This window comes from Centrocercus urophasianus, unplaced genomic scaffold (genome assembly GCF_019232065.1).
Source record: "Centrocercus urophasianus isolate 14NV4802_14NV808 unplaced genomic scaffold, USGS_Curo_1.0 seq_21, whole genome shotgun sequence".
Classification (NCBI taxonomy): Eukaryota; Metazoa; Chordata; class Aves; order Galliformes; family Phasianidae; genus Centrocercus; species Centrocercus urophasianus.
The window spans coordinates 4,623,375-4,640,169 of record NW_024884767.1 but is presented as its reverse complement, the minus strand read 5'-3'; the positions used below and the strand labels follow the sequence as shown (position 1 = coordinate 4,640,169).

Sequence of the window (16,795 nt, the reverse complement as noted above, 5' to 3'; positions counted from 1 at the left end):
ATAAGTTAATACTCAAAGCTGTACTTAGGGTGAATGTGCAGAAATACAAGATGTTAGATATTTTAAATTAGAGAAAGCAGCCTGGTCATAAAATGGATGGGGCATCATCTTTTCAAAAACTGTGTCTAACAATATCAATTACATTGCAATTAATTTAGCGGAGTATCATACAGCTCAGCTTTGACCTAAACCAAATGGCAGTAGATAAATCTGTCTCATTTGTTCTTCAGAGAAAAGATAGGGGTTAAATTTCCAGGCAGGTGTTAGAGTTTAGAATAAGAAGAGCCAGATGTATATGGAAGCTACTTTGGTCTCAGTAGGCTGGTTTTAATTCAGCTATTTCCCTGGAGTACCACACAATCAATGAGTTCCAAATCCTGGGGCTACCTGCCTTTATGTAAAATCATGGGAACGGTTTTTCACAGCATACTACTGAATAAGCATGAAAAAATTAGACCAGAAATTAAAGGTAAAAAAAGGTTAACCTTAGAAGTTACATGTGTCGCATATCTTCAAGGCTTCTAAAATGAGGAGATGATCATCGCATGGAAATGCTTGCAGAAGAGACTTCTTACTGTAAGGAGAACTGTAAGGAATGTAAAACTCATAGCAAGGATATTTTATATATTTCTCTAATCACTGCTCATTGTAAGCAGTGTTTTAGAAGTAAGCATATGTAGGTCAGGTGCGGTGCAGTGAAAGACATTAAAGCAGTTCTCTTCCCTTAGAAGCTAAGTGAATTGAATCAGGGACGAGTTTCAAAAAAGATTACTTTGAGCATGTTGTCCTTACTTCAGTATATCTGCAAAACTAAACTGATGTATTGTATCTTGAATTAGTCTACAGAATGGCATTCAGTTCCACTTGATAAGATGAGCTTAATTGGCTTTCAGAAAATAAACCAAGGTAAAGGAAGATGTTCAAGTGAAAGAGAGGGCTTGGCTCTTTATTGGATTTTGAGGCCTGTGAGCCATGTGTCTTAATTGGGGCCAGTTGGGATCATTTAATAATTGCTGTCAGAAGATCAAATTTAATTCTCTTTATAAAAAGACCACAGTGGGATAGAGTTAAACAAATTGTCATCTGAGGTTTCAAATGAACTAAGCTTTAATTAGGTTGATTAGGATGCTGTAAGAGAAAGAGGGTAAGAAAAGGGAAATTGATGAATCTGCTGTGTACTGTGTTGTACTTTATGACAGTACTGTCAAATATCTCTATTTCAAGAAGATATGCATTAGCATTAGCAACTATACTGCTAGAACAATGTATGTATAAATGTTTTGGATATAACAGAACAGAAGTAACAGAACATTCTGAAATTCCTCTCTTTTAAATAGAGATATTAATGTTTTCATGGTCATAATCTTGCCCTTTACTTTCATAATTTTAAAGTCTACCAAATTTTGTCTTTATCTAGTTTATTTACTCACTTTCTATGCCAGAAAAGAATTATAGCATATTTACTGAAAGCACTCAGAATTTCTTTGTTATTTAGTAAATTTTCACCTTACTTCTCCTTTGCATGCCAAAATCCTCAGCTTTCTTATTCCCAAGTTTCCAACAGAAAAACTGACTCCCAAGAGGTGAAAGGAAATATTTTTGTTAGAAAAAGGAGCCTATCTCAGTTGTGTTTGTATCCCAGCCTTAGATTCAATTCTTTATGCTTTGCTGCATGATAATTTTTCTGTAGTTTTCTAAGCGTCATTTCTGAGAAAGATAATGTGCATTCAAGGCCACAAAAAGATTTAGCTAATGTATCTTTGTATTGATCATGTTTTGGTTTCGTCTTCTTTCAGCATGCTTATGGGACAGTTATAATAGAAGCAATGTTGGCAATGATCTGTTCAGAAAAAAAAATGTTTATTCAAGCTAGATGAGACAGTCAAGCAAATTGCACTGTATTTTGTTCAGTAAATTAAGCACATTTTACATATGCGTCTTCAAATGTAACACCTCCTATTTATTTCCATGGAAACTGCAAAAGCTACAAATAGCACAATAACACTATTTGAGAGCACATTCTCAGATACAAAACGCTCTTTTTCCACATGGAGGAGTTCACTGATATACCTTTGCTTGCACTTCCCTATCAGACACCATTCTGTCAGACTGCCCCTCTGCTGCCATCTGACACATAGCAGCAACACGTAGCGAAATATTGGTGAGAAGGTTCCATGCCTACTGCTATGCCACCAGCATCCACCTCTGATGCTGTGGGCCAATATTATAAAAATAGGAGGCTTTACTTTTGGAGCAGCCCTTGCATATACATATATTTACTATATTATTAATTAATTACTACATTATATTTACTAATAGTTGTCAGGGATTACTTTTTTTTTTTAATTAACTGTTTCAAAATATGCAGTTTTTGCTTCTACTTAAATTGTCTGTATTTGGTGTACTTAAAAGCAGCAACCTGTCCTATTTTATGGTCTTCGTCATTAGAAAAAGATGTATATTTCACAGAGACACTTCCTCACCCCTACTTAGTGCAATACAGGTGCATTCATTTTTTTTCGTTGGCCTTATTATGCATTTGACATACATTTCTTCTCCTTTTGTCCTTGGGATAAAAAATGTCTAAATGGGATTGGGGAGCATCAGAATTTTTATACTCATCTTTGTCATGTTAACTTTTACACAGAATGAATAAACAGTAGCTCAGCAGCTTCCCACCATGGGGAATTTATTATTAATTTATTTACCATTCTAGAAGAAAAGTATTTAATTTTTCGCAGTTCTGGGGAAGTCTGGCATAAATGGGAAAAGAGAGTAGCTCTAGAACTGAGTATACAAAAGTGAAGTAGGACATCTTTGTATGTGATCATTCCTGTCTTAAGAAGTGGATTGCCAGGTTTTCTTAAAAAGCTAAGAGATACTTATTTGAGCAAGTTATGTATTTGTTCCTATTTTGAAAGAAAATTCTGTGGTATTATATAGTTCTGTAGCTGATAGTTTAATACCATAAATGAGAGAAGATTGATCTACAGAGAGAATATAGATGGAAGTATAGATGAGATTTTGGGTACCATGAGGATCCAAAGAAGGGTTTGTATGGCCAAGACTACTGTCTTTTTCTACAACTAACTTAACTAGTACTATTCTACCTACAAAGCTTGTCAAATCTTCAGTGCCAATCTTGGATCTCTCCTCATGTTTGCATTAATATAAAGGAGTAGCTCCACAGAAAACCATGGAATTACCTGGATTTAAAATTATCTCTACATAAGAAGGTGTCCATTTTGACTTGTAAGTGATTGCTATGGATAACTTGATTTATACAGTTGCATCTTCTATAATTATGTACATTTAGGCAAAAAGAAAATAAATAAGTAAATAGATAAATAAAGGTTTAACTCGCTAAGAATAGTCAGTCCATGCAGAACAAAAAATGTCAGGCTTGAATATGCTAACAGCAAACTAGCAGTAATTTACAAGACTGATCACAATTAGAGAATTGTCTGCAGCTCTCAGGCACTTACTTGAAGTCTTTCATATTTGACTGCTCCAGCTTCCAAGCAGGAAGCTGAACTGTGTGCAGCTAGCACCCATGTTAGAGGACAACTTAAAGAAACACAGCCCATTTTTGGCTTCAGCTAGCCAAATTCATAGTTACCGCTTGCTTCCATTCAGACAGGGAAACCTGCAGGGAGCTTAAACACTTCCTTGATACTGTTTGCAAGCATTTCTTATCGCTATAAAATTAGCATGTCTTTAGAATTAATATGCAGTATCAAGTACTAATGTGCAGCTCACGGTATGAGCTTTCCTTTCCAACACTGATATCTCTGGAACCATTTTTTATAAAAGTTACTTAAGGGCTGTACTCTTGTATTTTCTATAGCTGAGCTCTGCCTCAATATCTCTCAATTTTAAGCTTCTCTTTCATGGTCACAAACAAAATGGCCACAGAAAATAATACCTAACAAAGTTTTTTTGCTGTCTTTTACTGAAGTATCAGAGTGCATAAGATCAGAGAGGTTATCGTTACCAGTAGTAAAGCTTCTTGTTCTGTCTGTCTTCAAAGAATTACTCAAACTCGTAAAATGGCAATGCTATGAGCAACACTTCCCATTCAAAATAAGTAAATAAATAAAAGTTATAGAACCGTAGCACTCCTGAACAGTTTTACCATCAATATATTTTTTATCACTAATCCATAACCATTTTTCTTGTATCCAAGCTTCACCTTGACAATTTCTATCACTTGCTCAGGTCATGTTGTAGTGGGTTCCTTTTGTCAACTCTTCCCCAGTGTTTATAGAGAATCTGTTGTCTGGCACAGCCGACGTCTCCTTTTAATGAAAAAACTTATTCATATCTCAATTTTTCCATTTTTAATTTCTGCACTTACATCCATAATTAGGTGTTACTTACATCCAAAATAGGTGTTGCTATTTCACCTCTTTGAATGACCCTTCCTGATTTTCAGCATAGCCCTTGAACCAGCCAAGTACTTAGTTGTTTGACTTAATAATTTAAATATTTTTTCTTCTTATTACACTTCATCCTGTTTAATCATGCCACAAAATTCCTGTTTTTAATGCTTCTGAAAGTTTTCTGTTTTCTCTAAAATGTTCCTGAAAATATTCATTTGAGAAATTGTAAGATATCCCTTCTGCAATCCAAATCTTTGCTCTTCCTCACAGAGATGAAGTTGTTGTGCAGTACAAATACAGAATAGCAGAACTCTGCTTTTTTTTTTTTACAAATAAATTGGATTAAGGTTGCCTAGTAGAGCTGAACAAGTTCTCTTGTTTTCCCAGAAATCCAGTTGTCTTCTCCACATATTCTATCTGTTGCTTCTAGACTGATCACTCACTGATCAGCTTGATCAGTTCAGTAAGCTGTCTCCAGTTTTCTCGTCAAACTGAATGCACCGAGTTTATCTGCACTTCTGCAGTTTGGGAAACTATTAAGTACTCAAACATGTTTTCTAACAATAAAGATCCATTCTGGAAATCAATCATTACTTTCTTCATTGGAGGGATATCTAAATTTTTTTGCCATCTGTATCAACACTTGTACCAAGGTTCAGACTGTGATTTGAAATTGAAGTACATGCTTTCTCCAGTAATGCCTGAAAGTTTCCCTTGATTCTTAAAAGCCATTGTGGAGCGTAATGTTTCTTACCACAGACTTCCTCACATACAAACACCAGTAAAAAAAATCTCTAAATCAGAACCACAACTAGAGGCTGCTAACAGGTGAGACAAGAACTTAGTTCTAGAGATCTTAGACTTTTCTTGTAATAAGCTAACACTCTCCAAAAAACCCTGTGCTGTATGACAGCACCCAAACTGTGAGAACAAATATTTAACTTGGTATAAAAGATTTCTTTAAATATATGCAGACCAAGACCAGAGTAGTTCCAAGAGAGCTTTTCAACACAAAATCTTAATCTGGTGACCACTCACCCAGGCAACCACTTAAGTGCTTCCCATATTCCTCTAACTTGTTGTATAATAGGCCGAATTTGTTGAACTGCTTTCCTGATATTTATTACACATCTATTAGCTATAAAGCCATCCAATCAAGTTATTAGCTCAAAACTGTTCAGACTCCTAGATGAAATTCCATCAGTCCAGTTTCCCTACTCCATTTTTAGACAGGTTTACTTTCCCAGTCATTGTCTCCATTTGAGACCAATTAGGTGATTTAGTTTTCAATCCTTTATTCACTTGTATTATTAGCTTGTTTGATTCAATAAACTTGTACCAGTCTCTCAAGCACTTTAAGGATTCTATTCCATATTTATCGGTCAGACTTCCATTATGTCTGTCTAGCTGCCAGAGGTACATCATAAGGCTAATCATGAACCTGTTAACTTTTCCTTCAAACTACTTGCTTTCTTTATTTTGAGCTGTGGTGAGCAGACACTGAAATATCACCTATAAGTCACTGTAGATTTAAAACAATTTCTTCCTGGGTGTTTTTCAGAATTTTAGCATTTCACTTGGTTGCTTTTCTTAAAATGTATGTTATTGTCTGCATTCTTTGCTCTACAAATCAGATGTTCTTCTTCATCTGTCTTTAAAAAATGTTGCAAGTTAGCCAAATCTTCCTTTCTTCATCAAGCATAGTAGACACATCTCGCTTCTTACTGAGCTGTGAGCAGTCAGTTTTCATCTAGATTACTGGCGTTCACTTCCTCTTTTGGTGCATCACTGCAAGGAATGACTCATCACCTGTGGCAAATCCCACAGTCTCTTAGAAGGCCTTTGGCCTCTTTTCATGGATCTCTATCTGCATGGTTGGTATTATCAACCCTCCTCCGTCATGCCTGATGGACAACTCTCAGCACATCATCTGGAGGGTAAGCTGAAGTCACTGCTTTCCATTTCAGGTAGGTGTGGATCATCTGAAATTTGGAGATGCCTACAGACTCCATTTTCAGAGTCCGGTTAGCATTCTTTTCAGAAGCAATGTCTGTGGTGTGTTGAAGTAGGACTGCTGTTAGGTAGTGCCAGCTTCTTTGCTATTTCGGCAATGATGCTTAAACATCTCAAGAGAACTTCACAAAACCATAGCAACTGAAACTCTTCTACCTGTACTGCATGAATTGTTTGCTCTGTGAGATAACCTTGTACCATATTTGAATTACAGTCTACAGTGACCACAGCTGTCAGACTCAAGAGAGATGAAATATTCTTATAATATATAATTCTTATAGTTTTCAGAAACTCCAAGTGTAAAAAAATTTTAAATGCCAGATCTCTTCCTTCTAAGCAGGCAGTAATGCCATTGATTACAGAACAGCAAATTGGCTGAAAGAGGAATTTTCTGAAATTCATCTCTACATTCTCAGTGTAATAGAAAAATTACTATATTGGAAGTGGGCATAACGAAATTACTAGTATATGTGACAAAGATGTATAAAATACAAAATCAGGATTTAAATATGTTCTTCGCTGATTTAAGCACAAAAAAAAAAAAAGGGGGTCGGGGGAGTATCTGTAAAAGAAGATAACCTTATTAATTCAGCAGATTATTTCAAAATCAATAGCAAAATTAGTGAAACATGGACTCAGATTAAACTGTTTAACTGTTCTATTAAACTTAAAATGGATAACTTAAATGCAGAGATTGACTTTGCAGTTTGCAAGTTTTGGATGTTTTAGTCCTGGCTTTATTAAGAACATCATTGCCCTTGAATTCTGTTATAAATTAAATTCACACCATAGATTAAGAAGCAGACAGTGTTAGTTTTCCAGACTTCCTTTTTGTTTCAGATTAGATAAATGAAAAGATGAATGAACTTTGGTATTTAGAGATTACACATATATTCTGTATGTACAGTCTTTCCAGTTTGACATGCTCTATCTCTGGTATTCTGTAGTATTTAATCTGTTACATTATGACCATTCTGGCTGAAATGTTTGCCTTATACTTCCGTCGTAAAATCTCTTAAGAGTTGAATTTAGTAGATTAAAATGAACACTCCTTTCCGCATATTTTAATATGGCTGTCTGATCATGTTTAAATTCTAAATCAGAGCGCAGCGTGCAGATGTTTGAAACCTTAAGGTGATGAAGAGATTCATTTGCTACATGGCTTTCTGCCTGGATTACCATACCGCTAATTGTGCAATTCATGCTTTGCTAATGTATTGCTGTGGTGATGACATATATAATTTTATCAGAGCATTTCTCTTAATGGGCCAAACTGTGTGCTCAGTAATGACTATGCAACCAAACCACATGAAATGTGAAGGACTACTTCTATCCTGGATGTAACGTCAGCTGACCTCTGTGGGATAATAAGAAAGATGAATGCTTCTTTCATTCTTTTTTTTATTTACGGAAACTTTGATTCAGGATGACAGAAATAAAATGATCTTTATTTTATGCATCATGCCTAATTGTTTCTTTAGTACTTTTTTTCTGCATATGGGACTAGGTTGGGTGGGTCTTTAATAAGTAACGTTTCAATGATTGATTATGTATTCCCTGCTGTGTATTCTAGAAGTTATGTTGCCCTTTTTACAGTGAATTTTTCGTCAGACAAGCAGCTGGTGTATTATTAATGCATTTAGATTTTTGTTTATAATCTGATTTAAAACTCTTTTAGGTTAACATAGAAAGATTTGATAGCCTTTGAAGTGACTTATTTCTATGAACTAAGTTAGGTAAGAAAATGGGAAGCATATTTTGTTGTTGTTTGCTTCCTTATGTCATTATAAAAAGGTTTGGTTTTTTTATTTAACTTTCATCTAATTAATCAGAATGCAAACTGTTTCGTATGGAATAGATACATCTATGTAGCAAGTTTATCTCTTTTGTGAAGCAACCATGAAAATACTAAACCTTATCACTTAGTGCTTTTCTCTGACCCTTTTTTTTTGTTTGTTTTTAAACTAAATATTTTGAGTCTCCTGTTTTCATAATCCTTATTGCCCCTAAGTTGTTCAAATAACTCTGTCTGGGGTGCTGCAGCAAAGCAGATTCAGACAGTTGTGCTCAGAGAAGGAAGTGGAGAGTTTTGGTTCCCATTTTGCGCTTCTGGAACAGTTTAGGGAAGGAAGCACCTTTACACCTTTTATTGTTCGTGGTTGCTGACATCATATCCTTCCCTGACCACTCTGTGCGCGTTTCCTGCCATTCTACCAAGATTCTTCTGAGTTGCAGAGAAGGGATAGTGAATGTGCATGCGTATGTGCATTCATGTCTGTGCATTGAACGGTCGAAGGAGCAGTCAAATAAATGATCTGCTGCATTTCTCCATTAGTTCTTTTCCCTTCTCAAAGCTCAGCTGATAGCTGTCTGCCTCTGCCAAATCATATAGTGAACAGAAGCCCGCCAAAAATGAAGTTCCTCTTTTTGTAAGCAGTCTGATCTTTTTTCATTTTTTTTCTTTTTTTTTTTTTTTTTTTCCATGTTTAGCTTTGCAAAAAGAAAAAACGCTGAAGACTGTGACACCATAGCATGTAACTGTGTGATTCTTTATGTGCACACTTACTGCATGTAACTATGTCATTAAATTGGAAGTTTTCTTTCATGTGGAGGGTTACTTAAGCAAAGTTAGTAGAATTATTTTAAGTTCCTTTTTAAATTGCCTTGGTTTTATGAAAGCCTGAAAGTACTATTTGAGTTTTGTAATACCGTCAGCTTTTCTAGCTAGTATGCTAGTTAGAAAAATGCAAATTAGCAGTTAATCGAAAATCTGCATTCATAGTACTGTAATGCTTAATCCTGTAGGAACTTTCAAGAAGTGTTAGGAGCATTGCTGAAGTGCTAAGACAGCCATGGAGATTTGTTGATCCCGGAGTTCTTTACATTCCGTGACTCAGAAGTCACCAGACTTTGAGGGTTATAACCCTTGAATTAGACATGATGATTCACACTTCTGAAACCAATTGATTTGGAAAAAGTCCAGCTATCTGTTCTATGTATGCGTGCATGCAAATGTGTTTGCTAATTATGTGACTAGAGCTATAGGCAAACACATATTAAGTATAGCATGTGAAGTAGTATGTGTTGGTATGTATATATGTTTATAAATAATACAGATGGATATTCAGAAAACTACAGCATTCCCATACTGTTTCTAGTAGAAGGAAAAATAGCAGAAATTTTCAGGTGTTCAAAAAATAAATAGATTTTCTAGACAAATTGAATACCTTTCATTTGAAATTAGACTAGTATGCAAAAAAAAAGAACAAATAGAAAGAGGTATTTTTCATCAGTACAGGAAAATACCTGCTGCCTATTTAAGTAAAATTAAGTTTCTTTGCAAATTGTATATTGGATACAGATGGTCTAACACATTATTCCTTCTTCACTTTCTCTCAGATTGTACATCTGTATTTAATAACTAAACCATCTTTGCCCACCTTTGCTTTTGTTTGCTTGCATACCCTTGTTTACAATTAAAGTAAAGCTAGCACAGTTAGTAGATTACTCCAGATAGTGAAAAACAGAATTCAGAAAGTAGGTATTTTAACTGTTTTGACTTCAATGTCTCTGTGTACGCTTTTGTTATTTGAAGACTGGTCTTAAATGTGGAACTGATAAAGAGTGTGACAAGGAAACTAGACATTGCTCCTTCACTAGGTTTGTTTTCCCTGATCAATGTTTGCAACATTCAGTGATCTTTTCCAAACTCACTCAGCATTGTCATCTTGATCTGCAAAGCAGCTCTCATCCTTGCTAACCATGTCACCACTGCTCTAATCTGTCCACCTTGACCTTCCACCTTGAAGTGAGTAAGAGCTTAGGCAGGCATAGTGCTGTAAGCCGATAGTGTCACTGGCTTCAGCTGAATGAAAGGAACTTATTCCATATGCATTTGCTATGGATTAGTGTATTGGCTTACCATGACAAGAAAGCCTGTTAGACTCCTTTGGGTCCCACATATTCATGGGAAACGCCATTCTAACTTGCTCTTTGTATCAGAGGTAAGACTACAGGAAAAACAGGAAAGAAACCCAGTCTGAGGAAACTTAAGGCTGTTTCTGAAAATAGACTCTGTTTGTCAACACTAAGAATCAGATAAGACTGTCTTCTAGCTTTGTTTAGAAGAAAAGTTTAAGAAATACTTGTGAGGAGTGTATTTCAAAGGTTGGGCTTATATTTTGTTGTTGTTGTTGTTGTTGTAAATATGATCAAGTACCATCGCATCTTTTTAAACAACTGGCCTGTTTTTAAAAGTTTAAAAGCAGCAGAAATTTTGCAGCCTTTGTATTTTATAAAATTGGCAATATAAAATTTTCTATGTTACATGCCATGTTCTTCATTATGGTAAGCAATTAGGCATCCATAAATATGCCTAAAACATAATACACAAAGGTATTAATGGACAGAAAGATAGTAAGTCATATATTTGAAAATCTATCTCACCTAGTAAATTAATTACATTGTAATAGCTAATTAGAAAACTCTGACTGACTGCTTGCTTGTTAACTTATTTTTTTCTTGGAGAAAACACTAAGAAGCTTAAAGTTTATTGTATGCAAAGAGAGAACTGAAGATCATAATGAGCGAGGTCTAGCTTTTCCACCTCACTGGCTTTGAGTCTGAGCCAAATAGTGGATTAAATGCCCAGGACATTGGCTTAATGTTACATAAGATATTGAGAGAATTCATCTGGTTGGCTGCAACACCATGAACTTTACAAATAAGGAGACAACAGCCTGTTTTTAATTTACTAAATTTTGATTTACAACGTAATACTTCTAATACGCAGAGGGGAAAAATAAAAACAAACTGTAAAAGTCACTTTAAATGAATCTTATTTATTTTTTTATCTTTTCTATACTACAAAGAACTCTATGCTCTTCAGAATATGTAAACATTAAAGTATTTCAAATAAAGATCAAAAAAAAAAAAAGAAGAGGCACCTTGTACAGAAGTATTCTGAACATCGCATCTGTATTTTCTTAATTTTATTTCATGTTGAGGGTTTTTTTTTTGCTAAAAATATTTTATACTCTACAGATATGTGACTTAGCAACATTTGGTGAAATAAGGAGTTCTTACTGCATCATGTATTTTTATATATCATATCTAACAGTCCTCACTTGCAACAATATTGGTGTTGTAAAGTTCAGGGAGCTAACATCAGTTCCTTACTGAAACTGTGAAAGTCTTTTTCTAAACATTCTTAATTTATCATCTGTCCTCACTATTCTGTGCTTCATAGCTTGGCTTCTGGTGCAAGAATTTTCATAAGGAGAGATGAACATATTTACTGCTAATAAATCATTTATCAGTACCCTTTGGAATTTATGTTGAAATGAAATGAGAGAAAATACACTCACAATTTCTCTGGTATGTTGAGTAATGTGGTAATCTACATTCTTGAAGAATAAAGTTTAAAAAGTTGGATTTAAACTAGCTGACATCTCTCATATATCAAATAACACTACAATAAAGGTCCATCCTATTTGCATAATGAGGGACATTATCACCTCTGCTGTCAAAACACAAGATTGTTTTCCCTTCAGAAATGAATTAGCTGGCCTACTTAGCATACATAGGTACAGAAAGGTTCATTAACTCTCTGATTTAGGTAATTTTTCATATTACTGCAGTGAGTGATATTTAAAACTAGAGATATTTAATTCCGTTAAAGTTTTGGCAACGTGAATTTTAGTCCTTTTAATTTCTCGATGTGTTGGTGGGTTTACTCATAAGCAGAAAACTTCGAATTATATTATTATGTCTCTTTCAGGTACTTACTTTCTAGATGCAGTAAAGATATATTAAAATTTACTTATGCAATAAATTATAATTAGGACATGTTGTTGGCTCCAGAAAACAACTTTCATCTAGTTATCAATTAGTAGTAACATTTTGTTTCTTTGCTGTATTTAGCAGGAACGGATGCAGGGGACTGTGAACTGAATAGTGCAAGTGCTGAAGAAGGAGGCTTGTTTTGAGGAAACAGGAAAGAGGAAGAAAAGAGAAGGGAAAATACATAATTTTAAGGAAGAAGGAGAGGAAAAAAAACGGGGACTATGGGGAGAAAAAAGATTCAGATTACAAGGATTATGGATGAGCGTAACAGACAGGTGAGTAACAACAATACTGGTGTTGAGATTGATACTGTGTTTACAGGGTGGCTTACTCCCGTAAGTGATCAAAAAGGTGATAGCTTTCTATAAATGCATATATTTGTGTGTATGTATACATATATGTAATGTATTGAAGATCATCAGAGAAAAAGTGCACTTTGGAAACAACCAGAAACCTTACACAGGTTTATCAAGTTTACAAATATGTGTAGTTAGGAATTTATTACTTAAGGCCTTGAATCTACAAAGGCCGATGCGTATGTTTTACCTTGGACCCCCTCTGTATTCACTTTGATTTCAGCATGTAATACACACAGTTAAGCACATCTGCAAGTTGTTACAGGATTCAGGCTTACAGTACTGCATTTTGTGACCTATTATACTGTGAATTTATTTTCAGTATGAGTTTTTTTTAAATTCATACATTCAAAGTATTTCTTTCTACATCTTTTCAGTGTTTTTATTTTTACATCCTGCATGAAATAATGACTACTTCATTAAAAAAAAAAAAAAATTGTTTTCTTATCTGAATATGAATTTTTAAAATATTTGGATAGCCCAACACACTCTAAAACCAATACACAATAACACTGGCATGCTGTGTTTATTAAATAACATGTTCCTAACTAATAATGCTGTTTGCATTTGATGTAAATAAATAAATGGATGTTTTGTTGAAACTGGAGATTCACAAGTGTGAGAAGATCTCCATAAAATTATTTAACCCTGTGATTAGCAGTCTTCATACATGTGCCTGCAATTTGCCAGTAATCTTCAGTAGCTTTCTTCGAAGAACTTGATACTGAATTACTATCAATATATTAATTCTATTCATTTATTCTTTTAATTTCTTCACATTCATAAGTTGTTTTTAAGAAGTGATTATGTTGTCCATGGACTTCAATGATTTTATTACTTAAGATTCAAACCGTAACAATAAATCATACTTTCAAAGAATTTTTCCTCAAATGCTTAAAGCCTATAGCCTATGTAGTCACTTGTGCTAGTAGCATAAAATCACATTTAAAACTAAAAACAATGTTTATGATGGGTATATTCTGTGTTTTCCCTAAAGGTTGCCTATTGCGGTGGGCCAAGCCAAAAAGCAGTAATTCTATCAGCATAAATCCACTATTGTATTTGTATTTGTTTTAACTAGTTTATAGCATGGAATTAGAATTGGATTTTGAATATTGAACTACATTTATCATTAAATATTAAGACACTAGTTGTTTGGAACTTCCCACACTGCCAGGTTTTCTTTTTGAAGTGAATATGAATTATCATTTTGTAAATGATGCTAAAGACTTCTGCCATTATTAATGTTATGACAATATGTTTACTCAAATACAGAATTTATGGAGAACTTAATCCCCGGTTTTGAGGGGGAAAAAAAAAGTCTTTCAAGAGGCTAGATTTGTTTTTAAAATGCATACTAATAGTGTTTCAAGTGATTCAGAGTAGGGCTTCAAGGCTTCTATCACCCACATTCAGTACTAATTATTATCAGTAAACCTAAAATACCAAAATTTAAATTAAAAAAAAAAAAAAAAAAAAAAAAGTAGTGCAGAAAGAGTTTATCTTATTAGTTTTATAAAAGTCATCAATTAGTCATATTTGCTGTCAGGCTGAAGACCTAGATTTACATTATTTTAACCTCCACATGTTATAATTGGCTTGACTATGTTACTTATTTCTATTAATATATTTTAAGATAGTTTAGAAAGTGTTTCTGCTAGTTTTATCCTCTTTGCATTCATTCCCCTAATATAAAGTTCTGTTAAACCTTCTTATGCCTTCTTATTACTTGTCCCTAACATGGTCACAGGAACAGCAGCAAATCTGTTGACTTGTAACTGCCTTACAGTTTTTTAAGTTCAAACTCTGTAGTTTCACAGTACAAGGCATGTTAGATGGGAATATGATATACACAGGCTATGCATCCTCAGTTGTTTTCAAGCATGTGAATTCAATTCAGGACAGCAGAGAAAGATAAGGAGCATTTATCAAACCAGAGGATGCACCAAAAGTTGAATTTTTTTGTCCTCTCCACTCCAATGGTAAATCTCCTTGGATAACACAGTTTGTACAAAAGAACTTAAGCTGCTTAAGTCCTGCGGAAGATGATTTCTGTCCTCATGTTTCTAGTAATCACCTGCCCATTGTCCTAACTAGCTCTTAATATATACTATATACTAACCTTCGAATGCAGCGCTTGTTTTCTCAGTAAAACCACTGTTTTCTTCCACGCTACTGACTGTTGTGGTAAGAGACTTACCTACTGTTCAAAATACTTGTTGGAGTGAACTGAGGAGGACAAAAGCAGTGCTGAACTCCCTTCAAGAGTTCTAGAGCAACCTAGTAGACTGGATTTGTGTACTTCAGTGACCATGCTGGTAATAAATGTAAGTTGAAACTGTCCAAAAGAGTAATGTGTCAAATCGCTGACTGCTAATCTCATAGTAACATGCAACATGGAGTGTAAATTGCAGCCTTCTGGAATCTATTTGAAACTTCAAAATCTTGGTATATGTGAAACTACTGCAACCTAAACATTAAACATTGACTTTGATGAGCGTAAGAATCAGTAATTTAACTACGAGGAGTTTTCAATGTAATGTTACTTCATGTGGATTGGCTGTATTTTCTTTTCCCTAATGACAGAGGCAGCAAGGATGTTTGAATCTTCTGTAATTGACCCTAAGTTCTCTTCAGTTGAGAGATTTTCAGAAACGCCCACTTAAAACATTCCTTCTTGCTGTGCTTCTTGCCAGATGGAGAAAGAGTATTAATAAGTGCTAGGGCTAAAGTATTTATTGGGTATTTTTGTTACCAGAATGGTTTTGAATGTAAATGAAAATTATCAAGAGTATCCTATTATAAGCTGTCAAAGTGACCAGATACTTTCTTTTTCCTATTGTGACACTGGAGAATATTGCTTTATAAATACGTTTTTTGGGCTCATGAAGTTACAGTAGCTTTGCAAACAGCCCATGAGGGTACAAGTTATTCATGCACATATGTTATTCCCTGCGCCAGTGATAGAACTGATAATCAAAAGCATTGGTACTAATATGTGATATTGGAAGTTCCTGGCTACTACAACGCCATTGTGCAGAAATTGCCACTTTGTGCATTGGAGGAGGCTGTTGTAAAGAATTCTGGGCTGCCTGAGGAAGAAAAAAAAAAAAAAAAGAAGAAAAAAAGAAAGAAAAAATAAAAGAGGAAAGACTTTTGCAAAAACATATGTGGACTTTATTTTCTTGGGCCCTCTGAATTAAAAAAAAAAAAATCAAGGAGCTCTATCATCATCAACATATGAAGAAAAATTTGCACTCCACTCAGAAAACTCCTTTTTTTTTAATTTCTTTTTTTTTTCATTTTCTATTTGTTTTTGATCAGTTTGAAATAATGTGTTATATTTTAGGAGGGCATTTTTGTATCTGCTGTGGACAAGGATCATTTGAGACTTCTTCACAACAGTTCAGATAGAGCATAAAATAAATAGGTGTAATGAAATCGTGATACTGTATTATCGTTATCATACAAGGTCACTTACAAAATGTTAAATCCACAGTCTGTGAGCTAAATACAGGAAAGATGGCTTATTAACCTAATGACGTTCTGGTATCAGGTCAGGAACACCCTCTTGCTTTAATATGCTCATTTTCCAGGTTCGCATTCAGGAATATCTGTTCTTATACAGCAGTCCCTCTGATCATCTTGCCATTAGTTCTGCCTTTCTCTTTCCTGCTTGTGAAGCATGCTGTTGACAGTGTCATAGTTAAAACTGGATTGAGCTTAGCTCACTGTTTAAAACTGATCACTGAAAGCTTTAAAACTTTCAATTTGTAAGCTGGGGGCTGAAGTGCTATTAAACACCATAGGGTATGTATAATTCAATGTTGAGGTATCTGAATATTAAAGATGCTCCTTTTAAAGTATCATGTCTATGTTAATCTATGGGATATTGCAGTATTTCTTAACTTTTTCCTGAATATAACTTTCTATCATTTTTTTTTTATTCCAACAAATCTGTAAAATTGTGAAACAGCACTTGCTGCAGTTACCAAGCTCAATAGAGAGCAAATGAAAGCTGATAAGTATAGAGAGTTTTGGGACAGAGGAAGAATATCCTGGAGGGAAATGACCATTTGCAGGAAGACCTAGATTTGTTCTACTGACTTCGATACCTAATGCAGCTAGTTTCAAAACTAATTTCAGCCACATGCATCTATTTTTATCTGTGCTTCAGGTCTATTTAAAAGGAAAGAGAAA

The 16,795-nt window shown here is 34.5% G+C and overlaps 1 protein-coding gene across 9 annotated transcripts in view; it reads left to right on the top strand.

The window, feature by feature from the left end:
- MEF2C (myocyte enhancer factor 2C) overlaps positions 1–16,795 on the top strand; it is a 122,214-nt gene that overhangs the window by 33,886 nt on the left and 71,533 nt on the right. For 8 of the 9 annotated variants that reach the window (XM_042822873.1, XM_042822869.1, XM_042822877.1 and 5 more), the window contains one exon: positions 12,318–12,514. In XM_042822873.1, the coding sequence (XP_042678807.1) occupies positions 12,461–12,514 (54 nt within the window). In that variant the 5' untranslated portion in view covers positions 12,318–12,460. The remainder of the gene's footprint in view (positions 1–12,317; positions 12,515–16,795) is intronic. The other variant, XM_042822870.1, reaches the window with a different exon arrangement.